General features: G+C 42.4%; 1 protein-coding gene across 3 annotated transcripts in view; it reads left to right on the top strand.

Annotated features, from left to right (window-relative positions):
- Window positions 1-25,665, top strand: part of LOC108001754 (transcription factor Sox-19b-like) — a 106,696-nt gene extending 81,031 nt beyond the window's left edge. For 2 of the 3 annotated variants that reach the window (XM_062081876.1, XM_062081878.1), the window contains 3 exons: window positions 12,532-12,726; window positions 17,326-17,483; window positions 21,594-25,665. In XM_062081876.1, coding sequence (XP_061937860.1) covers window positions 12,532-12,726; window positions 17,326-17,483; window positions 21,594-22,145 — 905 coding nt within the window. In that variant the 3' untranslated portion in view covers window positions 22,146-25,665. Of the gene's footprint in view, window positions 1-12,531; window positions 12,727-17,325; window positions 17,488-21,593 lie in introns of all 3 variants that reach the window. The other variant, XM_062081877.1, reaches the window with a different exon arrangement.
- The last annotated feature ends 216 nt before the right edge of the window (window positions 25,666-25,881 follow it).

Here is a 25,881-nt window from a genome sequence, read left to right as displayed (position 1 = left end):
CGTCGCAACGCAAGTATCACGTTCCTCATTATCGAAAACCGAGGCTGCTACACATTCACTTTCCACGTCTCTGCGAATGCAATTAGTGAAACCGAACGTGCGACCGTGCAAAAAAAAAGCAGCTTCTTTTTTCCACCCCGGAGAAAAGAAACCTCTCCCTCCCCCTCTTTCTCCCTTTCTCCTCGGAAAAAAGAAAGGAAAAGAAAAATCAAACAGCCGAACCAACTCTGCCGGTGATGACAAATTCCGCACGATCAAATACCGGCGAGTACAATTTCTCTAAAATCTGAAACGCATCTCGATCCCTCCCTCCAAGCTCGCGAGAACGCGTCGTCCCCCTCCGCCATTCATCCCTCTCAAAATCGGTTGATCGCGCGGTCGGTTCGGTCGACGCACGAATTATTCGAATTATTCGTTGCTCGCGGGTTGCAGAGGGGGGTAGGGGGCGAGAAGAAGGGAGAGGGAGGGAGGGAAAAGTGGACGAGGGAGGGGTGTGTACCCGGCGGAGGGAAAAAGAAAAAGAGATAAAGACGGCGACGACGACGACGACGACGAGCGGGGACGAAGGTATTCCGGTTGGTATTTCCGTTAAATACCCGGGAATCGACAAAGCCCGTACCCGCAGCCACCCCTCGAAGCTTCTTTACCCGTCATTTTCTTGCTCGCCTCGGATCTTCTACCCACCCCGGATCCTCACCTCGGTTCCCTCGGCGACGACGAATAAGGGAAGTGCCTTCTCCTCGGCAAAAATGATGCGCGCACGCTCGAACCACCTCCCTCTGCCTCCGGATTCCACCTCCCCTCCCCTTTCCAACCGCCCTCCCCCTTCCATCCTCCATGTTTCTCGCGAGCCACCCTCACCTTCCCTCCTCCGCCCCCTCTCCTCTCAGCTTGCACCCTTTGTCGAAGCGACACTTTTTCGTCGCTCTTTTACCGCCATATCCCTGCCACCGCGCGCATTTCTGCCCGATACACAACCCTCCACACCCTCTCGCGTAAGCTTGTCGGAGCATTTGCAAATTTCATCCCGCTACCAACAACCCCCTCCCCCATTCCTGCGCGCCTCTCCTTCCAAGGACTGCTTGTTGTCCTCTTTTCGGTCGGTATTCAGTCTTCTTCTCCTTTCTTTCGCCTCCTTTCGGATTCTTGGCACCGTGATACGTGTATCGATACGTGGCGCAGAATCGTCGACAAAGGAATCGATGATACTTCCGCGGGAGAGCGCGACCTCTCGTTGGAATTTCGCGTGGAATCCCGTCCATTCGTCTTCCTCTCGCTCCTCGCGGTTTCCCGGATAAAGTGTCGCGAACTGGCTTTCACGAACACGAAGTGAAAAGTTCTTTCGGAAAGGTTTTGGAAGTCGGATTTTGAAAGTCGGATTCAGAATCTTTCGTAACGAATCACGTAGAACTTGTGCGCAACATGAATCAATCGGAATCTTCGTGTTACGATTGGATCCATCTGGAAAATTAAGAATTTTTACTCGACTTCTTTTATCGTCAATAATAGGATAATGTTCTCGTTCAATCGAACGCTTCAACGGGATAAATCGATGTGGAGGGAAAAAAAGTAAGGGACGCAACGGGTAGACGCGCGAAGTGGTCAGTTATTTGCTCGGTCGCATAAGCGCGTTGGAAACGCGAAAGCTGCGCCGCAGTTGACCGACCGTTTAGTTGGCTTGCAACGTAGTGCAAACTTTTTAGTTGCCCAACTAACTAGTTGAATGCACGCGCGGTTTCACGCACACACACTCTCTTTCTCTCTCTCTCTCTTCCTCCCTCCCTCTCTTTCCCCGTTTCACTTCATTCTCGAACCAACTGAACAGTTAACCAACTAAAAGTTGATGGTGTTTGCAAAGCCTGAGCAAACGCGCGTTCGTCCAACGCCTCGGAATAGATTCTCTAAATGGGAATTTGGATTGGAGGGCGAGGGAAAAAGCGATTTTCTCATCGCTGAGAAAGATACGAGCCAGGAATTTTATCACGTCGGAGAGTGTATCGCGCATTTTCTTATGGATAGTAAAATAAGAGTCTTATCGCGATCCTTGCTACGACCTGCGTTGGGTGTACGAGGGAACTGTGGCGGAGAAGTGATTTAAATTTTCCTGAAAGATCTTTCTCGAGGATTGCGGAGACAACTTTTTCTTCTGATGTAAATTGTCGAGAATCGAGCGTATTGATACGTGAACGTCGAGATCGAGTGGAATGGAAATTGCATAAGAAATCCAAATATGAATTTAGGGATATGACGATATGGCGAATTTATGCGATTCCCGTGATATTTCTTCGATATTTTACAATCCGTTTCTTTATAATATTTATCAAAGTAGATATAATAATTCTGTCGCATTATGCAACTATCCTATTCCCTGGATAACAATAAAATATATAAATATCGTTCAACTGTGTATCGTATCTCGAATAATCTCTTCCGCAAGAACGAAAAAGTTAAAAAAAAAGAAAAATAAAACAATTGATTATAATAATCAGTAAAATAATCGAGAATTAAATCGTGTCGAATCTCCATTTTTTTTTCCATTTTAACTTGATTCTGAACCCATTCAACTTGATCCAAAAAAAAAAAAAAATGAAACCACACTGTCTCCTCCTCTACGCCACGAATCTCGAAATACCGATGATATTCCAAGCAAACAAGCTTCCCTCGATCGACTTCCTCCATTTCCATTTCGTACTCGTCCACTCCTCAGGAACAGATGCGAGACAACGTTGGTTGATCGTCGATCAACGAACGAGCTGTCGCATTTTCTCGCTGCGACACGAGATTTACTTCGCCCTTGCATGATCGCGCCCGATTCAGGGACGATTCGCGTGAAACGTCATCGACAGGCAACGTCGGTTTTACGACGTCGATTAACAGACGAGCGCGTCCGCCGTTTATCTTCCACCCGTTCGACCGGACACGTTCCTCGAAACGAGCGAAAACTATGGAGGCGAGATTGAGAGCAGCAGCCCCGTATCGGCCGCGCGATTCCACTGGGAGAAGCTAATCCGGTTATTGGACGTTCCTGCAACCCCCTCCCCCGAGAGAGAAAACTTTCTCGATCCTCTCCGAACGATTCTATCCTTTCCCTTTCCTCGACCGAGCAGGTTGAAAAAGGGGTTCTCCGTATTTCCTTCTCGGGGGACGAGTTAGGGTGGATGTTAATTGAATGAGAATCGATTAGATGGGAGATTTCCTAGAGCGTTTTTGTTCCCAGAGAGAGAGAGAGAGTGCGTGGAAATTAAGATATTTGGATCGTTTTAAGATCTCTTCCAATTTCTCCTCGAGGAATCGAAGATGGGAAGAGATACAAGGGAGAAAGTTTCGAATTACTTCTACTCTAATATAGAAGGAAGAAGCGAAGGACAGATAAGTAAAATAATTTAATTTAAAGTAAGAAATGGTAGAAAATCGAAAATTCTTCAATGATCCGGAATACATTATCCCATTCTTCTCAGAGGTGATCTCGCGGATGGGATGGAAACTCGTCATCGATCGTCGTAATTCCCCTCCTTGTGTCCTCCCTGTCCTTCCTCTTCCTCTCCAAAATACATCCGCATCCTGCGCATTGTCGGTCCGTAAAAAAAAGAAAAAAAAAAAGAAAAGAAAACGTCGCACGAACACACGTCCTCGCAATGCGAGAAACGCGTTTTCGCGTGTGCCTGTGCACGAAGTCGGATAGAAGGCGGGAAGAAAAGTCGACAAAGAGGAAGAGGATTGTGGATGTGTACCTACGTGCACACGAAAACGTGGAGATTGTGAAGAAACACATGGGCCCCGAAGATAGAGAGAGGGGGGTTGAGGGTGAGGAGACTTGAGAAGGTAGGAGCAAAGCTTTCATCGTAATGAAGTATTTCTGCCTGATTCTCGTAGCCTGTCTTTCTATCTGACTCTATCTCTCTCTCTCTCTCTCTTTCTCCCTCCCTCCCTTTCTCCTCCTCGTCCATCCATCGTTCTTTCGCGTGCGTTAAAGAAACGACTTGTCGGTTTTGCGTACTCATCGACGTTAAAGCGGAGCCGAGGGGGGAAAGAGAGAGAGAGTGAATATTCATCCTCCCGCGCCAGGCGAAGGACAACCCCTATTTAACCCTTGGAGGCCGTGGAACGAGCGTTTTCTACGAGCTACCCTCCCTGACGAGGCCGAGAACCCCCGGTTCCCCTTCGACGAGAAGGTGGAGGAGGAGGAGGAATCCTCTGACGGGCTCAAATTGCTTCGGCGTTTTGTGGCTTATCTGGTTAAACGAGGGAGACGAGGCTTCTTCTTTACTGGCCTCCGGTTTGTTTTATTTTCTTTCTTTCTTTCTTCTTCTTCTTCTTCTTCTTTTTCGTTTATCGTTTTCAGCGTGATAAACGGATGGTAGTTGGAGAAAAGTCAGGATTCGGTTTCAGGGATGGATAGTTTTCTGGGACGAGAAAGAAGAAATTGTTTAAGAAGAAAATTAACTCGTTTCTTTTAACTTTTTACAAATTTGCAGATCAACTCTCACTCTCTCTTTCTCTCTCTTCACTTCTCATCTTGATGAGCTTGATATAATATATCGTTAAAAAAATATCCTTTCAAATAATTCAACGAGTTTATCTGGATTGCATTCGAAAATGTTACGAGCAAATGAGAATTTTTCCAAAGTAAAAAGTCAAAGATATATATATTAAGATCGTAGACAAAATCGCATTGTTCAGTTTTTCAACTGAACTCACTCCTCCTCTCCTCATCATCATTGAACCTCTCATTCTCCCGTTACGAACAATCACAAACAATTCCTCGAAACAATTTCCATTACCGGAGGAACGCAATCGTTTCTCCCCGTTTCCCTGAGATCCGCCATTCGCGCGAAAATTCGTAAGAGGTTGGGGGCGGAAAGGGACAAAGAGAAGGGGGGAGGCCACGAAAACTCGGCTCCTCCAAAGACGAGGCATCGTAATCCCGTGGAAAGTGGACGTAATCGTGTCTAGGACGCGCGGAGGCAGAGGAGGAGCTCCCTCTCTCTCTCTCTCTCTCTCTCTCGTACAAGATTCGCGAAGAAAACAATTCGCGGAGGACCCCGACACTGCGATCCTATAGAATCGCGAGAACAATGCCGCCCTCGCGACAAAGGAGGGAGGACAAAACGCCTGCACACAGGTACACGCGCCGCCACTCACCCCCCTCATCCAGCCCTCCGTCTCCGCGTGATTAAAAATGATCGTCCCCAAGCAAGCTCCCTCTCTCTCGAATGCTGAAAGCTCGTCGCGACCGATCCTCGCGTGGATCCATCGCGCGCAGCACGTTTGCAGAGAAATTATACGTATTCTCTCGTGCTGATGAATTTGAGAAGAAGTAGAGATTTCCGGGAATGGAAGTTGGACGGCCAATTTGACGATTATATCGATCGAATCTCGATTTTATATCCCGCTCGTACGTGTAGCGAGGAAATTTTTGGGGGAGTTTATTTATATGGGGGCGGAGAAGGATTCGATGAGTAACTTTTTGGAAAATGTAAGTGTAAAGATGTGACAGCTACAGGGAAGAAGGGGAAACTTAACGTGGAGGTTAACTGGGGAATTGAATCGTATGAACTTCGTAACACGGGCGCACATGTGTAAATAATAAGCTAATGGGGGGACGGTTGTTGGCGTAATAAACCGAGGAATATCTTAATTCGCTTAATGCAACGTATCAAGTGGAAGCATCGTTTGTAGAAACCGAAACGATACGATTACCTTCTTACCCGCACCGTGGAAAATACGGCCATCAATTAAATCTCTCTCCGCACGTTCAATTTCCCTTTCAAATAAGAGGCCACGTCACCTGGTGCAGCCATAATCTGCATTTTTCTCTCGTAAAATACGCAACGCCTGCCACGCACAATAAACGCGCGGGTTCAAAGTCGCCAACAGGCGAACACGGACAATTTATTTGGGTATGGATGGAATTGGAAGAATTCTTCGCGCGATAAAGAAAAAAAGAGAGAGAGAGAAGAGAAGAGAGAAGATGCGCCTTGTTGCGCGGATATAATAACGCGACGGTTATTAATCTGCAATGTGTACGGCTCATTAATACGTCCAACAGTCTTCCATGTCGAATAATAGATCGTTGGGGCCGATAAACGGGGCCATTGTTTCACGTCGACGACCACGTGGATCCATCGTCGAGATAACGTTATTCCTGCCGTTTTCGTTCATATCGTACGTAAATTATTTTGTCTTCGAATATGAAAGAGGGAGGAAGAGAGAGAAATAGAAATAGTTTCTCCGTTTTCTTTTTCTTGTAATTCGACGAAAGTTTATTTTAACACGTGGAATATCACAAAAGATTCCATCAAAGAGTTTCGTTATTGCGTATTATTTACGATGGAGTGAATAAAAATTGGAGAAAAGTAAATAAATAAATTAATGAATAACATCTCGTCAACGTACTTTGGTTTAACAAAATTGTTCCACCTTTTTTACGTCGCTGTTTTTCTTTGTCGTTGAAATAAGTTTGTTTCTGCCCTAGCCGTTGCGTCGCGTCTCCGCGCAGACAGGAAATGCAGGAAACGTTTTCCAATTTCCACGTTTCATCGTCGGGAACAGGCTTCTAGATAGAATGGGTCTGTGGATCGATCGACAATGCGACGACTGCTCTGGCAACGTGCTTCGCCACCCCCTGTTTTTCTTCGCTCGTCAGAGGAACTATATATCGTGAAAAATATTCTTTTGAAGGATGGTGGTTCACTGTCTTTTGCGAGAAGATTCGCGACATTTGAATCGGGAAGCTGTTCCTCTGAATAGTAATTCCTCTAAATGGAATTTCCTCTCTTAAACCGTCTTCTTTCCGTGTGTTCAAAAAAAAAAACGAAAGAAAAGAAAAGAAAAGAAAAAATTGCATCCTGAATAAAATTCCCTCCGTTGAAAGAGTTACCGAGAAAATTAGTCTTTCGAGCAAAATTCTTCTTCCCTCGACGAGTATTTTCTTGAAAAAAAAAAAAAAAAGAAACTCACTTTTGCAACAGTTGCAGTTTTTCCTTGAGGTTGTTTCAACTGAAAATTCGCATTTCGTATAAAAAGTGTTCTTTAGTTAGTCACGCTTGTCAGAAGGATTGGAACAAGACGTAAATTACTTTTCATATTTTTTCCCTGCCCGAAATAAAGAATTAACAAAACAACGTTACGAAGCGAAATCCTCGCGAGAAACTTCTAAATAATCCTCTCCTCCTCCTCCTCCTCCCTCTCTTCATAATAAGTTGAAACGTTGTTTCAAACGTTGTTCGAAACATTTACGTTGTTCTTCGTTTCCCTATTCATAATCCAAAGAAAGACCGTTCCCCGTTCGAATAACAAAAGCGTGGACGGTGGAAACAATCGTGTCATCATCATCGGCGCTAAAATGCGGCCGAAAAGTTACAGGAAACTCGTAACCCCGAAACGAGCGGGAATAGAAAAGAAGGCAGCCGTTCGACCGAGATAATTAATTAACTTAAAAAAGAAAAAAAGAAAGAAAACCAACGGGCTGCTCCGTTCCTCCGTTCGATTCCACAAAAAGAAAAAAACAAATGGAAGCCAAACAAATTTCGCGCGCGCGCACACTGCGCCCTCTGTCCGCTCCGCAACGAGGCACGCTTAACGAGGAACAAAGAGGAACAAAGACGCGAGAAAGAAAGAATAAGGGAGGAGAGGGAAAAGGGAAGAAAGAATAAAATAAAAAAAGGAAAAAAAAACAAAAGGAAAAACAGGAAAATAACGTACAGAAGAAAGAAACCTTCAAACGTGAAAATGGAGAGAGAGAGGGAGAGGGAGAGAGAGAGAGAACAGTCCTGGTAGTAGCGGCGGTAGTAGCCTAGTTTCGGCCGCGACAATGAAGACGAGCAGAAGAAAGAATAAAAAAAAAGAAAGAGAAAGAGGGAGGAAAGGAGGGGAGGGGGAGGACGAAGAAGGAGGAAGGAGAAGAGAAGAAAGCAAAGGCAGTGCCTTGGTAGCAGCTCTCTGGTGGACTAATAGCAGCTGCCTTCAGAAATAGTAATGCAATAGCGCGTCGTTGGTGTGGTAAAAGCCGCGCAAGCAATGGCTCCCCGTCGCCATGCCTGTCCTCTCCTCCGAGTTCCTCTTCCCTTGGCTTCCGCCACCGTTCTCTCTTTCTCTCTCTCTCTCTTTCTCTCTCTGCCTCCCCTCTCCCTCTCTCTTTCTCTTCTTCGACCCCGTCCATTAATTAACAGGCTTTGTACTTTTAAACGATGTTAAATAAACGGCATTGTTCGCCAGCGAAAGGACTGAAAGGCGGGCGCCATTGTGCTTTAAGCCCGGTCCTCATCGTCGTCGTCGTCGTCGTCGTCGCCGGCATCGTCGTCGACGACTACGACGACGAAGAGGAGGAGGAGGAGGAGGAGGAGGACGACGACGACGTGGCCGAAAGCGCGGAAAGAGGAGGAAGGAGAGTGGTGGCCGAGAATACCTACCTACTAATACCGACGGTGGCGGGAATCCTTTGTTCTAAACAAATACGCCACCGACCCACCCCCGAGCAGAGTCCGTTCGCCACCCTCTGTTCCACCTCACTCCTTGTTCATCCGTGCCACCTGCCTTTCAGACCGAGGAAACGTGTATCGATTGGAATAGGCTATAATGTAAATAGCGTATGCCGGGAAGAAAACCATCCTTTGGTGAAGAGGTGCAGTGCATCAGGGGGTGGTGGGCGCATCGATCGAATATTGCGAAGGGATTTTTTTTTCTTTTTTGAATTCGGTGGAAAATTTATTCTTTTCAATTCTTTTGTTGTATATACGCATAATTGATTAATAGCGAAATATTCATCTTGGAGGTGAAGATAGAAAAAGAAAGGGGAAAGGAAGGAATATTCGAAGGGGAAGAAATTGGAAATGAGTCGAGCACGGCGTCAAATATCTCTCTATAGGAAAATAACAATAACCTGTTCGAATACGAAGCAACCACTTTCCAGTTAAATCGAAATCTCGCCACCCTTCTTCGCCGACAGGCAATATCCCAATAAGCTCGAAACAGATCCAAACAGCGCTCCATTGAACTATTATTTCGAAACACTATATTTCCACCCTCCGAAACCGTATTCAAGACTGGGACGTGGAACAAGGATTAAGAATGGCTCGACACCAGTCGGCTCGGCTCGAATGCGTTATCAGCGCTGCACATTGTGCCGGAAGACAAAAATCTCGTATTCTCTTGTTCCGTTCTCCTCTCCGTGCAACCGTTCCTCGAACTTCATTGTGAACCACCACGTGTCCGTATTGTTTAGCCCGCTCTCTCTCTCTCTCTCTCTCTTTCCTTCTTTCCCTCTGCCTATGTCTTTCTTCGTCCGTGTGCTCCGCTATACACCGAGCAACTCTTTCCATTGTCGTTGCCTGCTGTCAGCAACAATAACGAGGAGAGTAAAAGATCCATCGGGCAACGTGAATCCCATCCTCTCCCCGGTATATCTGCTCCGGTGCGCCTCGAATTTCCGCCACTGTATCTCCACTCTGTATCGAGAACTTTCATCCCCCTTGAGCGATTCGTTGTATGCCCGGCCGGAACGTGCTCGTTCTTGATATTGCTGTCGAATATTGCGAGCCTCCTCTCCTTGGCCTCGTTTCTTATCCTTATTCTTCTTTTCGGATTTCTGCCGTTCTTGTCCCCGTTTGTTTGCCTTTCGTCGTCGTTTATTACGCCTTTTGTTTGAAAAACAATCCGAGTCCGATTTCTAGAAAGATTTTCTACTGCTGCACAACAATATATGATAATAAATGGCAGGAATTTTGGAAACAAAGCGAAACGATATACTCACCATCGGCTCTACTTTTGCCGCTAACGTGTCAGCATAATAAATATTAATTTTGTGCGATTACTTTATCAAAACCGTAATCGATTCGAGGAAAAGAGCATTAAACGATCTGAACATCGAATCAAATAATTCCTTCGATTTCATCTAATAACTCCATGACATCGATCTTCATTCAAACGATTCGTTTCTGGACTCTCGCTACTTGCTTCGAGATTAATTTCACCCTTCGTATTACCGTGCGTATGCAATTACTCTAACGAATCGAGGCTGTATTGTACACCAACCAAGCCAAGAAACAGCCAGTAAATCGTTTCTTCGTGCACATCCGTGTAAGATCGACGCGGAAAGACGGCAACCGTCTCGACATCGGCGGCCATTGTTACATCGCGAGGCTGGTTGCCTTTGTTTTAGGGGCTGGAATCGCGGACTTGGCGTCGTTTTCTCGTTCGAGCCAGCCTCCGTTTCCGGGATGGCAGGATTTCACGCTTTGTTTACGCCGAGCCACAACTAACACCCCCGACAACAAGTAGTAATTAATTCTCGACGAAACGATCGGATCGCTCGAAGGAACAACCGAAATGGCGAACGTGGAGGACGCGAGAACATTGTTTCAGGCGAACGACCGCCTGTCTTTTGACGCTGTAAAGTAACTGAAACGCGAATATCGGACGTTCGAAAACACCGTTGTTTTTTTTTATATATTTGGGATTTTTGATCGAAGGAAAAAAGGAATGGAGCAAAGACGGAATTGAATTGCGAAAGTTTTTAGGGATTTCTATTTTCGAGGGATTTAAGTGTATAATTTTACGTATGTATTTACATCGGCTCTGAGATAAGAATTTTATTCTCGTGATATTTTTGTAATTTCTTTTCCTCGTTCTTTATGACACGGGTCATAAGTTTTATTTTATTAGATGATAGTTGTTATTTAATTATCAATTGTTGTTTAATTATAAAAGCTTGATGCGAAAATCATGAATATTTATTGAAAATTATTCGAAAATAATGTTTCGTATCTATTAAATTCAGTTTGAAAAAAATATTTACAGACAATATTTCATCGAACGTTTCATTGTCTGAAATACAAGTTCACTGTACTCCACTGGATCAGTTGGTAGTTTTGCAAATGCCTCTATAATAGACTATAAAAGTTTCTTTGTTCAAACCTTTTATTCAAATCTACAATCACTCTCGTGACTCGTGACTCGTTTCTAAGAAATTCACGATAAAAAGGACGATACCGATCCCCTGTTCGCCATTTAATAAATAAAATAACTTTCCTTGTATATTTATTCGAATTTCAATAACCTCCATCTATCCGAGATGAAAAAGAATCAATTCTTAATTAATCATTCGATTTCTAATTATTTCGCGCACGTGATTATTATCCAACGAAATTTCCTTCTTCCTATTGTCCGAGAAATCGGATTTGCCTTCTTTGAATTAACACGAATAATCGACAATCTGTGTCGCATTAAAAAAATCGAGAAAAAAATTGACAAGTTGAAAAAGAAGAGGGGGAGAAGAAAATGGAAGAAGTTCGCCGGAAAAGAATCGAAAATACAATTTTCCAGATGGGCCGCCGCGAACAAGGCGGATTTAAATGAGGCGCTATTACGAGCTCGTCGATAATTCAGCCATAACGGCTGACTCTGCCGCCGGTGGCACACAACACGGCCGTTTCATCGGGTAAACACAGCGTCCGAATGCCTTTTATACTCATTGATCGGACGCGTTATCCAAGTGCCTATCGCTCGTTTACAAACTGCTTTATACGAACTGCAAATACAATACGCGAGAGAGAACGAGCGACGTGTGTATGAGGAACACGTTACCTCATTCTCCTCTCGCAAATTGAAGGCTCGTAGAAAAAGAGAAAAAATTAGTGGAAAAATTGCAAGATCCATTTTATCCAGAGGAAACTGAGAAATACGTAGCGTGCTGGCGTTGAAAGACAGTATTGATGGTGCGTAAGGAAGCGAGCGGTTAACAAATGGTGCATATTTCCTACTTTTCGTTCGTTGAGATAAATTGTATGCGTACACGATAGTCTCGCAAGATGTTCGAGGGAGAAATAGCTTTACATTTGTCTTGGAGATTTGTTTTGATCTCATCATCGGTGCATAAATATTTTACCACGTCGAAGATTGATTGGTACTAATTTCGCACTAATCGTTCCCTACGTTCGATTAATTTAATTCGCGATTTAATTTAAATTTTTAAGGTTACGTTAATCACTGTCGTTTCCTTGAATATTTATTTTTAATTATATTCGATATTAATATCAATCGAATTAGTTTGATGTATTATATATATTTATCGGTTAATATTCGACGAAATATTCGTTTTTTTTAATTTTTTTTCTTTGTTTTTTTCATGAAAAACTTTCATACTTTTTTGTTTTTATATTTATTATTATATATTGTTCTTGAAATTAGTTTTCTCTTGACACTTTCACCTGCGAGAAATATTATGTGTATACAGTTATAAACTATTCGTCGATTTCGAAACTCGTTGATGAGTTTACGAAGGAAGATAGAAATATTTGAACGTGGAAATTAATCATATGTACAAAAACTTTTCCGATTGAAATTTTCATTCTCTCGAACTCGTGCACTCGAGTATCAGTCAAAAATTTTTTCTTTTCTTTTCTTTTCTTTTTTTTATATATGTACACTCCTCTAATAATTTTTCAAGCACGGTATTCAACGCGAATTCTTCAAGAACGTAGCAATTCGTTATATTAATTCTAACTAACTAATCGAAATGATGTATTGTTCCAGGTGCCGAATGGAAACTCTTAACGGAGGATGAGAAACGACCGTTCATTGATCAGGCGAAAAGGTTACGGGCCCAACACATGAAGGAATATCCAGATTACAAATACAGGCCTAGAAGAAAACCGAAAACTTTACGGAAAGAAGGATATCCTTACAGTATTCCATATCCTAGCGTGCCTATGGACGCATTTCGCACCGGTGAGTACCGATATTTTTAATAAACGCTATCAATTTCCACAAATAGATAACGCCTATTTTATTTATTTAACGACATTACTTCAAAATCGTTATTACAAAAAAAATCGTACTTCCAAAAAAAAAAATTAAAATCACCATTCATCTTTTTCATGATAAATTTCACAAATCTCTTTTCAATTCCTTTCACGAACTTGCTTCGTATTTATTTCTGGCCCCGATACAAATTTCCAAAAATTCCTCTTCGATCCATCTTATCATTACTTTATTCCTACTTTAAGCGATCTTTGAAAGAAGAAGAAGAAGAAAAAGATCTCAATATCGCGAGCCACCCATTAATCTTCACCGATCGAGAAAAAGAAAGGATCTTTCACAATCCGCGCGCAATTATCCCTTTTTGAAACGCCCTCCCCCTGATACCGAGGAAACAATGCAATTACGATAGGCGGGAACAGAAGAGGCGAGGATCGATCCCTCGCGAAAACCTCGCGATTCGGAGGTGTGTTGCGGGCGTGGAACAATGGAGGAGGAACAGTTTCGTCTGTTCGTGGCTTTGATATTCTTTATCTCCCTTCTTTTTTCTTTTTCCTCCTTTTTTTTTTTTTTTCGTTTTCAGCCGCGCATTGTTGGCGGCGATGCCCCCCAGGTTTCCGTGGTCGGAAGTCTTATAATGGCGATTTCTTCGAGGTTCGACCGACCCTCGTTTCCTCCGCGCCATTTTCTCCACCGTCTCTCCACCGGTTCTAATGGTTCACGCGTTGCCCGCTTTTGGAAAGAGCTCAAAGGCTCTCGATCCACACCCCCTCGGCCGGCCACCGTCGTTTTCGCATTATCATAACCAAACGGAGAATGCAGGGACGTTGATGACGGCCCCGTCTGGTCACTTCTTTCCTTATTCTCCTTTTGTCGTTGTTTCATCGCGACCTTCTTTGTTTCAACTCAGCCAAGGATAGGTGAATAATGATAAACGTGGAAAAAGAATTTGCCAGAGTTTCTTCTTGTTTGGATACATTAATAAGAATTTCGTTTAAACTTATATACACACGATACGATTCTTGCTCGGTTGATCGTTGTGATTGTAATCTCGCAAAATTTTTCTTTCCTCGGGAATATTCTCAAAATCGCACCGTTTAAGAAGGATCGTTTCCGAACGTTTACTTTCATCGTAACTTAAATCAGATTCTGAACGATATTCCAATCTTCGAAACCGATCTTCGACCCCCAAACTCTTCCTCTCCCTTCTCCTCCTCCACCGAGTATCGTTCACGTCTCCCGTCACTCCCGTTTCGTTGCCGCGACAATGGCACAAGGTTGCGTTCAATTACTAGATCGGCATCTGTCGATTCCCGATCCTCGCTTCCTTATCTATCGCCAGTACCATCCCCGCGAGATCGGCGGGTAACAGATGTTCGATGAATCCCGTATCCCCCTCGACTCGGCTCCTTTGCACAGATTTGTTTGACATCCCGCCCTCTCCATTGTGCCCATTGTCTCTCGCACCGGATTATGTAATTTTGAATTTCTCCAAAAAAAGAAAGAGCGAGATTCGAACAATCGAAATTATGATCGTTGAACGAATGAGTTCGGATTCGAAGAAGCTGTTTTTTTTTCTTTTTTTCTTATGTTTCTGTGAGACGAATAATTATTGCGTGGTTCCCTATTTTGTAGGTTCTTTAAGTGGAAGTTATAGATACATGTAGGAATTATTTTTTTTTAAAGTCTATATATTTGTATACGAGATTAGGAAACGAGGTTATAACATGTTTCTTAACTTTTAAGAATTACGTATTTATAATTATTCTGAAGTGGCATAAAATAGTTGAAACCAAATTGTAGGTGATAAATGGAAAATTATTGGAAACTTGTCGTAAATAAGATCGGCATAGACAAAATTATTTCTTGCTCACGCGACATTTAATCGGACAATTCAGCGTGTAATATCTCCCTACGAATATATATATATATTCTTATAAATAAGATGATCGTAACAAAAATTATTTGATACATTCGCGACTGTTGTTCATCGCAAGGGGATTGATATGGGTTGAAAAACATTTCTATCCCCGCGTAAAAAATCGGATCGTGAAAGGAGGAGAGGAAGCGAAGGAGAAATAAGTTAAGTAGTCACGCGACGTTGCCCCGTGTTTATTTTCGAAAACACGGGTCAAAAGTTGGAGGGGGAGCGGTAGTATCGCGGGGAGTATCTTTGCTCTGGGAGGGGATGTGGAATAAATCGTGGAATAATTCCCTTGGGCGCGGAAGGGTCCCTCCCCTCCTCCTCCCCGCCAAACGATTCATTGGCTTTATGCACGCGAGAGCATAAACATGTCGCTTGCCCATTATTTATTCGAATTGTCTTAACCCCCGTGCGTACGATTACGCCCCCTCCTCTCCCCCCCAGTCGTTCGAGAAGCACGTGATCATCCCGTGCACGCGGCCGAATCGTGCAGATCTTTTATCTCGTGAGATTCGTGGAATTTTTTTTCTTTTCTCTTTTCTAATTCGAAAATTTCGATTCGACGAGTAAGAGAGTGAAAGAGATTTGGATTTGGATGAGGGATAGATCATCGGAGATTCGGATCCACGAAATTCGTAAAATTCTGTGAGATGTGAAATTGGTAGTTGGGTGAGAAAGAGTCGGGCGATAAATAACAGGCTTAATGTTTTCAAAAAAAGATTTCGTGACTTTCGTAGATAGTTAGTAGGTTTTTCTCTGCTGTTAGAAGAAGGAAGAAAAAAAGAAGAAAAAGTAGCGCGAATTTCCGGCCAGGGAGAGAGAGAGAGAGAGAGATTCGCTCTTAAGTTACGGTTTTAAGTCGTGCTATCTGCACGAGCGGAAACCCCTGGCCAGAAATTCCAAGTCTAAGCCGATAATTTATCCCAACCACCCACGCACTTGTCTTATGCGCGTGCCACCGTGCCACCTTTTGCTCGCCAACACCTCACGAAGGTTAAAAGGAGACGGAAAAGGAGGGACAAAATCAATATCCTTTACCGATCACCTTTACGAAATTATGCATTCAGAGAGAATTTTTTTGTCCATTATTCAAGTTTGCAAATTCGAGAGGTTCGATTGTAAATTTATAAATTTATCTTATCAATATTATTTATTATTGTAAAATTCCAGGAACTTTCCAATGCGACAATTTTTACAATAATAATTTCTAAACGCGTATCTTTATCTCGATTTATTAATATTTTAACTTAACTTAAACCACGTAAACCGAATCATATATCGAATTAATCATTAATCATTATTGGATATAAATCGTCTCGAGATTAGATAAAGATAATATAAAAATTATCGCAATTCTATGCAATCTCTTAACGTTTCGCGCGAAAGGGGTGGAGATTCGCGTCCCCTTCCATCCGTGATCTCGCGGCATAACCGAACAAAATTATTAATTCCAGCAATGGGAACGGCCGATTAAAGCCGGAATTTATCCCATCGCCCACGCGACACCTTGAAACGCGATCGGTAATCCCCGATTTATCGCTGGTGTCCACCTTCTTACCTTTTCACCTCCCTTCTTTATTTCCCTCTCCTATTTTTTTTTCGCGAATCGATCCTTTTTCAGGTTGATGTTAATTTTTTCGAAGATGAGAAAAAAAAGGGACTATTATGACGTTATGGAAATAATCTTCTATAAATCTAGGAGTCTGGAAAGCGTATCGATTGTTTCGCAAAAATGTCGATCGCCACTGCTCGAATTTGCTCGAATTTCGATCTTCGACATCCACGTTTTTCTCGAGAGGAAAAAAAAGAAAAAAAATTATGGAACAATTCCTCGTTGTCTTTCTCGACACCTGTCTCACGCAAGAGAGACAAAAACGTCTCTCCACAATATACCTTTAATCGAGCCGAGCCTCGATCGGCTTTCGATCCACGACCTTTCGTCGATCGACAATACCGATGATTAACCGAACTCGGCTGGGCTCGATCCTTTTTTTCACCGAGATTAATATCGCGGCTCCGATCCGTAAGCTTATCGATCATCGTCGCCGAACGACGGAAACGAACGGCGGAAAGAATGGCCGTGGCCAACGAGCCGCTCGTTGCCGGCAAGCATGAAGAACCGATGACGAAGGAAACGTCGCGCGAAAGAAACGCGGGGATGATTGGCGGGGAGATTTATGACCGGCAACGAAGAATTCACGGGGCCGATTATTAATCGCGATTTTGTAACCGGCCGTCCCCCCTTTCCTCGTCCAGTGGAATCCTTCGTCGTGGGACCAGTATGGGGACAAAAGTAGTATTTTTCTTTCCCCCAAAAAGAATTCTTCCTTTTGGAAGAATCGTCGAAGATATTTTTTTTTTGATTAATTGAGCCAAGAATTTTTCTGAATTCTCGAATCTTTATCCACAGAAGACGACTCGAGTTTTCCAAATTTATCGATTTCGAAAATAATAAAATTTTTCACCACGTTTCAATCCTATACTCACACGCAATCGCGGAACTAATTCAACTTTGAATTTCCTTTCGATGTATATATGTAAATATTAAATTTTCCCACCTCGAAAATGGCACGTCCCAGAAACCCACTTTGAGATATTCCTTGGAAAGATTTTTCTCTGATTACGTGACAAACTGTCTGTTGCAGGAATGGCCGGCAGTATGGGTCAAGCTGGAATGGGCTCATACTACGGGCCTGCAGCGGCTTACGGCTCGTTGTCAGCGGCCAGCATGGCCGCGGCCGCGGCCGCGGCTGCACAACAATCCGCGGCGGCGATGTCGGCCGGCCTGGCGGCACCTGCTCAGGTGAGTCGATGCATCTCGTAAACAAACAAACCGCGCCATGGAACCAGTTTACCCTGTTTCCGATATCTCCTTGTCTTTCGCGCTCGAAATTTGAATCGAGGGAATCGTAGCGGAAGGAAGGAGCATCGTTCCCATCCTCGATTTCAATGATTCGAGATAAATTTTGTCAATCGCAAAATTTTCATTTATATATATATATTTATATATGTTATATGTTGTATATATGATTATCATATATATTATATATTATATATATGATTTATATATATACATTCAAGCGTTTTGGGTTCTGATATTTGAAGAGAAATTTCGTTTGCCTTTTTTTTTTTGGAGAATTTAAAACACGTTCTCGATCGAGGAATTTTATTATTAGCACGGTGTCACGGTTTTATTAGTCGTGAAATCGTGCGTATTAGACGATCTTAGAAGGAAGATTTTCTTTTCTGAACGGGTGCCAGTGATGCAAGAACGTGTAAAAGGAAAATGTGCAAGGATTGCGACAAGCGACGGTTGCGTGGAATGTTAATTGCGAATCGGTAAGGCAAAGGGAGTGCTTGGTCACAGATTGGTGACCGAATTCGATGCACGTTGCACGTTTGTTCGTGGAAACGAGGTGTGCCTCGTTACGTAATCGAAACGCAACGTGTTATTACCGTTATTATTCCCGTGGAAAATGGGAGAGAAAAGTGTTGTTTCCACCGTGAAAAATTTTTCTGCCAATCTGATTCGTAATTTCTATGCACTTTTTCTTCCTCTATTTTATTCGTTTATTTCTGTCTTTTTTTCTTTTTTTCACTCGCTCAACATTCATTATTCCAAAAAGTAGATGGAAAGTAAATTTTATCAAATTGAAGGGAGAGAGGAAAGGAAAAATAGGTTCGGATCGTGACGATTTTTGAGTGCCAAAAATTTCGAAGATGAAAAAGAGAAAAGAGGAACGATATGGATAATAGATATTTAGAGGTGGAAGGGGAGCATCGGCGATTACGATTTGTCAGAGACGAAAAATGCGTGAGACACGGTCGCAGGGAGCGTTATCGAGATGCCGGCGGAAAAGAGCCACCCACGCGGTTATTTCTTGCGCGTCCCTATTCAATAGAATTTGACGTGGAGAGACCCGATCGGGGAATCTCGAGATTTATCGCCGCATTCACGCGTGTCCCTTACCTCGGCAAACAAGCGAAATTCTATTAATCGTTTCGAAACGTGTATCTCGTCGCTCGCCAAGGATAAATTCGATATTATCGCTTTTAAAATACGAACACACTAAAATATAAATAAAGTTCACGTAATAAGATTCTTCAAAAAACTCTTCAATTTTAAACATAATCAGTTCCCATTCGTTAATTATAATCCTCAATTATTGAATTAAAACATTCTGGAATATCTTTTCTGGAATAATCCTTCTCTTCTCTCGACAAACAACACCATCCCCCTCACCACCACTAAAACTATAACTCGTGAAAGGAAATGGGCAATTTCCAAACTTTCACCGTGATCCTTCTCAAGGAAAAGAAAAAAAAAGAAAGGAAGGCAAGGACGAATCGAAGAAGCAGGAAGAATCCAAAAAAGGTAGCGCAAGAGGGGGGCGAATCTGCTCCTCCCTAAAAGGGAAGATAGGATAGATCGTTGATGAGAGAGGCGACGGTTTGGCGAGCGCGGGAAGAGGAGAAAGAAGAGGAGGAGGACGAGGCGGAGGACGAGAGCGAGTAGGTACGTTTCATTCGTTGTCGCAACAAAAGGGGCCCCCGGGTGGCTTCGCAAACAGAAACCGGAGACCGTGGTCTGTGTATGAATTTCCGCAGCTGGGTACGGGAGACAAACAGATAGCTAGTTATTTCTGCATTCAACGGCTGAATGGCCGACGCGTCTGGAACGACGCAGCGCCGCGATACAGACCGACTATTATTGGCGAACCGGCGAGCACGAGCGAAGAATTCCAACGCGCGCCGCAACCGGACCCCGATCTCTGTGTTCGCTCTGTGTGTGTGCGCGCGCGCGTCATCGTCCCTCGCCGCGGACCAAACGGCACCGTCATCGCCGTCATTTTCTTCCTTGCCATTTAGGACCAACGTTCTAACCTTGCGAGCCTCGCTGCTCGCCCCGATTCACCGCGCTCCTCCGCCGAGCACGTCGGAAGAAGGAGAAGGGAGGGAAGAGGAAAACGGGGTGACAATCGTTGCAGGATAATTCGGGGAATGGAAGGGTTTATTTGATGTATTAACGTTATGTAATTTTATTCGATTACTCGAGAAGGAAGAAGAGGCGGAGGAGAATCGAAGGAAACGAAGGTTCGTGACGATCATGAATTTTTAAGATATATATATATATATATATGTGTGTGTAAGGTATTGGTTTGAACGAAGTTTGGAAAGCGAAGCAGATAATTTTGAAATGTTTGCGAAAAGATTGAATCGAATCCGCGTCTTCCTCTTTAATTTTTCTTGTGATGATATACACGTCGTTCTTTAACGAGGTTCGATTATCGCGTTAAACAAGGCGTTCCGGCTGCGCCCAACGACTAATCGTATTGCCAGTGTTTGGTCTTCATTAACAAAAGCCATGCGTGCGTCGTGAAGGATGCATATGAAGGGAAACGGTCGAAGAGAGAAGAAAGGAAGGAAGGGAAAACACGGTGTACGAGCGGAACGAAGACAGAGGAGGAGAATGGAATGTCTTTTGCTAGGAGAGCACTTTATTTTCCAAATGGCTCCTCTCTCTATTCCCGGGTCAAAAAAGGTTCTGGCTAAAGCGAGAAAGTCAACCAGGGGCCATTGTTGCACACGGTTCGTCGATATTTCACCCACATCGCGCCCTCCTCGATTCGGGGCGAACCCGAGACTGGATTTTCAATCGAATACCGGATTTTGTTCTTCGAATTTATGCACATTCCGCTATATGAAGTTGGATAATCAAAAGAAACTTGAGGTGTACGTATATAATCTGATCGAATAGTTGGGAAATTTGGGAAAGGATGAGAGAGAAAGATGATTCCGTTGAAATAATCGGACATCTAATTTGCCACGATTAAATAAATGATTCCCAGATCTTCACGTATTCCATCCTGGATCAACTGGATCATTCGTCATTTTTATATTCAAGCTTTACGAATTTTATTATTAACATTTAACAATGTCCACCACTTTGGCTACTACTTCGGCTTAAATTTCCAAATCTACCAGACAAAGACGATTCCAATTATTCCAATTAACCGAAAATCCAAAAATTTATTATTTCCCTTCGAAACAACGTCAAATCCGATATCACCGCGCGCGGATAACGCTCGAATTTCGAAATCCATCCCGAGGTCAGTTCCGTCGAGCATCTTCCGATTCCGCGCAGTATCTTTCGAGGCGGGCGAAGAAGAGGAAACCGAGGCGGTAATCAATTGGACGTGTAGCGTCCCAGGGAGGAGAGAGTGGAGCTAAGACTGGATGTAAATCATCCGGACAAAGCCGCTTAACGATCCGACAAAGGGCCCGCCGCGGTCCACGAATTATAGAATCGGGAATAATCGCGCTTTCTTCTCTCCTTTTTTTTTTTTTTTTTCCAAGGATCCGTGCCAGTTTCACGGCCGGTGGAGGACCGCGGCCGATCTTTCACCTCCCCTCTCCCCGCCCCGTTGCGAAATTTATAGCCATTGGTAGCTTTGTCCTCTCGCGCATAGAACAAATCTCTCTCGCGCCTCCTCCTCCCTCGTCGCGGATGGATCCGCCGATTTCGCGGCCTGCGCCCTCCACTCGAACCGAGTCGAATTCCTCGCACCTCGTCCCTTTCCTCTTTCTTCGCGCGTCCGCCTGTCTTTGCCGCTTTCGTTCATTTTCGTCCCTTTTCGGGAGCATCGTGCGCGATTGTTGCGACCCCTTTGTTGCCTCGATTTATTGGAATTGATCGAGGGAGGGGGAGAGTGAATCACGATGAAGTTTCGAGGCATAATCGCCGATTTTATTACTAAAGATTAGAAGTAAGACTTCTTTGTAATATGCTTAATACGATATATCTTTATACTATTCGCGCTTTCTATTAATTTTCTGCGTTTCTTACGTTGTGTAATTATATTGATCATATATAAACAGGCGAATTAACATCGATCTCGTTTCTGTTCTCCAGGTAGTGAGCTCGATGGACGCGATGAAATATTCGATGGAAGCCGACAAGTACCGGGCTGCGTACATGCCACCAAGCACCCTGACGATGAGCATGTACTCGGACCCGAAATACTTGGACTCGAGTCCCAAGTCGTATCTCGACCGAAGTTACCTCGACTCGGCGACCAAGGCTTACTTCGAGCAGTCGAAGCTCTACATGGACCAGAAGCCTGCCATCGCCGATTACAACAGGCCCACTTACGAGCACAACAAGCTCTACGACGAGTCGAGCCCGGGGAGCGTGGTGGGTGGTGGCGGGCCGACGAGGTCGCCGGCCGCGGAATCGCCCGACGTGAGCAAACAGCACGAGAGGACCGAGCAGGGATCGTCGAGCGCGAGCTCCACGTCCACGTCGTCGGCGGCCAGCCCCGGCGCGAGCCTACCGGCCTACTATCCGGGCCCCGTGCAAACCGGGGGCATACTGGGCCCCCAGATGAGCCAGTACAGCGGCTACCAGACGGCGCCCGCGCCTGGCAACGAGTCGTTCAGACGACCGCTCACTGTCATCTTCTGACCCGATAGAACGTAGCTCTGATCCATCTTCGAGGAGCAATTGCCCTGATTTCACTCGACTGGTGTTCGCGCGCGATGTGCTTGTGCTCGTGGTGGTGGTCGTGGTAATGCTCGTGGTCGTGCTGGTGATGATGACGATCGTGATGCAACGTTTCGCAGGTATACGTATATGTATTTGTGTGTAGGGATCGGGTATATCGGGTTTCGGAACGGGGATTTCTCGTTCTTGGAAATTTACTTTGCTTTTGCAGGGAAATGATGCAAGCGGTCAGCTTGGATCTCCACGATACGTCTTTTCTTTTTATATTACACGTAGTTGGATGGATATGGTCTGATACGTTCGCTTCGAATATACCCGTTGAGTTATCTGAGAGTTATTGTATAATATTCGGATAATTAATTAATCAATTAAAAATATCGATCGAAATCTTATCTAACATCGTCGATTCTATGCTTGTCTCGCGCGCATACTTGCAATTTCGAATTTATTTAATTAATTACGGACAATTAAAATAATATAAAAGATGCTACTATGATTTAAGAAATAACAATTTTTAAAAATTGACATAACATATATTGTATATATATGTCATTGATTTATCTATTAGTCTTCGAACTATAAAATTGCGATAGATTTAATTTATTTCTTTTCTTTTTTCAGTCTCTTTCTCTAATATTCGAATTATTCAAATTATAGCTCTATTAATCATTTGGTGAAATTAAAATTAAGTGGCAATTATACGTTTGAAGGTAAAATATATGTTTAATCATCTAAAAAAAATATAAAAATTTAACATTTATAATTTTATAAGTTTGGACATGTTTGAAACGTTTGAAAAAATCACATCATTATTTAAATTCAATTACAATTATTGAAAAAGTTTTATTAACATTTTTTAATTTATTAACTCTTTTTTTATTAATCAAATTGTAATTAAATAATTTAATTACATTCTGATGAAATAAAAAAAGAATTGCATGAATTAGATTAGAGAAATGGAATATAGATAAAAAGTTTTATTAACCGCAGTTTTATCTGTCGAATTATTTTTTATCGATTTCGACGATCTTTCAACGAGATAAATAAAAACCAAATTTTGATCGATGAAAAAGAGAGAAAATATAACAACCAAATTCGTCACACAAATCTCTATGGAAATTTAAGAGCGAATCATCGATTAAATTTACACTTGATGATAAATTCCAAGAACGAGATCTCCGAGTTCGCGCGAACGGATTCGACAAAACGATCCGAAAAGAAATTCGAATTGGGCCACCACGAATAGATCCACCTGTAGATCGAAGTGAAACCAGGACCGTCAACGATACGGGAATCGTTGAAAGCAACAACGAAAGTCGATACTCTCCGTGTTCTAGCCATCCCCATTCGTCGAGTTTCGACGCGTGACGATTATTTATCTCGGGTAAATAGGGTTCTTCTTCCATTCTCGAGGTGGAAATTATAAAGAAAAATTGTACATAGCTCCCGTGTAAATAGTGTAGCAAGGATTATTATATCGCGCACGACGCTCGAAAACGGTTTTCCTTCCACACCTTTCGCCTTGTGTTTCCTTTTCACTCGCAGAGCCAATCTTCGAAATTCAATAGACCGCGGAATTTATTAAGAGATTGTGTAAAAATTTTCGGGAAGCAACGCGATGAAATAATTTCATTCGATGCAAAGTGTTTTTTCACGTGTTTTTGTCTACGATATCTCTACTCGAGAGCGAATACGGATTTTTATTTTTCAATTTATATTTTCTTCTCCGTTCTTCGTGTAATTTTGTCGAATGAAAAACTTGTATTAAATAACTTATCCGCGGTCTATCCGTCGGAGTTCTCGATGATGGAGATTTTAGAAGTTTACAGTTTATATGCACACACGTATTATGTAATTGAAACGATTCACCCCTTTTGATCAATTAATCAAATCGAGTTATTCTATGGATGAACGGTAGTGTTAGATTTGTAATCCTACGGTGTTTCGTTTCGAACGAATATATTAGATTGGTGCGTGTGAAATTTTCTTCTTCTTTTTTTAATTTCGGTCGATCATTAAAAAGGGAGAAATTTATTATAAGTTATTTGTATTGAACATTGAGAATTTAATTGCGACTCAGGATATTCTTGTGCTTTTACATTTTGGACAAAAGGTTAAGCTTTTAATATTGTCATTTTTAATCAATTTGACTTCTGCCGGAAACGAGCAGGATATTCTTTTATCCTTAGATATGTATTAATTTCGACTTGAAAAAAAAATGTTAAAAATTTTTTACACAGTTTGTCTACAAAATTCTTCTTTTTTCCGATAATAATTCGCGTTTCGAACTAACTTAGAAACTTAGAACAGGTTGTAAATACCGTGCGAAAAAATTCAATAAATTCCTATCGATGAATAAAACGAATTTGGAAATTAATTGTAAACGATACGTTTTAGAAAAAAATTTCTTTTATCCAAGAGACATTTCGTACGCGCCAATTTAATACACAGACACAGATCGGAATAAGAGTTTCGTGGAGCGGAACAGCCAAAAGGAGAACGTGTTTTTCGCGCGGTCGTTTGATTCGTAATCACTGTACATAGATCCCTTTGATTCGTCGAAAGAATACGTCGTCGTCGTCGTCGTCGTCGTCGTCGTCGTCGTCGCGTTCCCCTTTCCAAACATTTTCTCGTTTCTCGCTCCATCCTTTTTAATCGAGGGAAAAAGTGGAGAGAAAGGAGGAAAAAATTTCTTCCTTTTCTTCGTCGTTTAGTATATTTAAAAGATTGAGAGACACGGCATGTGATGAAATTCTTCGTTAATTAATCGAATAAACGCTCGGTTAAACGGATCTTTCCTTTTCGATTTCTTTTTCTTTTTTTTAACTATTTATTATTCAAGAGAATTTTATTATTATTATTATTTTATTTGAATTAGAAACATTTGATAACCGGTGAAATTACTTAGAAAAATCTTTTCAAACAATCGTGTCAGAAAATCTGTCGAGTATTTTTTCTTCCTTATCTCCTTATCTATTATTATTATTATTATTACTATTAATATTAATATTATTATTATTTGTTTTCATTTTTCGTTTGTTCTTCCGCGAAAAGAAATGCTTGCAAAGTACTTTCTCGAGTTTCAGTTTTTCTTCCTTCTTGTTTCGTTTTCGTGTAACTCACGTGCACGTTCGATCGAATGATTTCACAGGAGAAAGAGTGAGAATGCGTGTATGTGTGAGAGAGGGAAAGAAAGAAAGGGAAAGATAGATAAAGAGAGAGAGAGAGAGAACTTTTGTAGACGTTTCGCGAGAGGTGGAATAGAGATGATAGGAGGGGAAATGAAAAAATAATAGAAATGAGATACGCTTTCGTGAAACGTCCATGACCCGCTGTAATCTTTGTACTTGTATCGTTACGATAAACCTCTTAAACTGTACCGATTATTCAAGTATTACGACTTTAAAGCGGCAGAAATAATCTATAAATATTGTACTGTAAGTGAAAAAAGGAAAATAAACGTTAAGTATTATCCTTCGAAGATTGATCGTACAACGTATCATTATTTTCTTCCTAATTTTTCTATTCCCATTTTTCCCCCCTCTCCTAATCTTATCCTAATTAACCTTCGTTTTTCCTATTTTTTTTTTTCTATTTCTATTTAGTTGGAATCTTCTTTCTTCCTTATATTTTCCATTCTTTAGTCACAATCGAGAGTTTTAATAAAATTGAAAAATGAAAAAGTTGAAATTTCGAG

The sequence above is a fragment of the Apis cerana genome, linkage group LG11 (genome assembly GCF_029169275.1).
Source record: "Apis cerana isolate GH-2021 linkage group LG11, AcerK_1.0, whole genome shotgun sequence".
Taxonomy (NCBI): domain Eukaryota; kingdom Metazoa; phylum Arthropoda; class Insecta; order Hymenoptera; family Apidae; genus Apis; species Apis cerana.
This window is presented reverse-complemented; position numbering and strand designations above follow the sequence as displayed.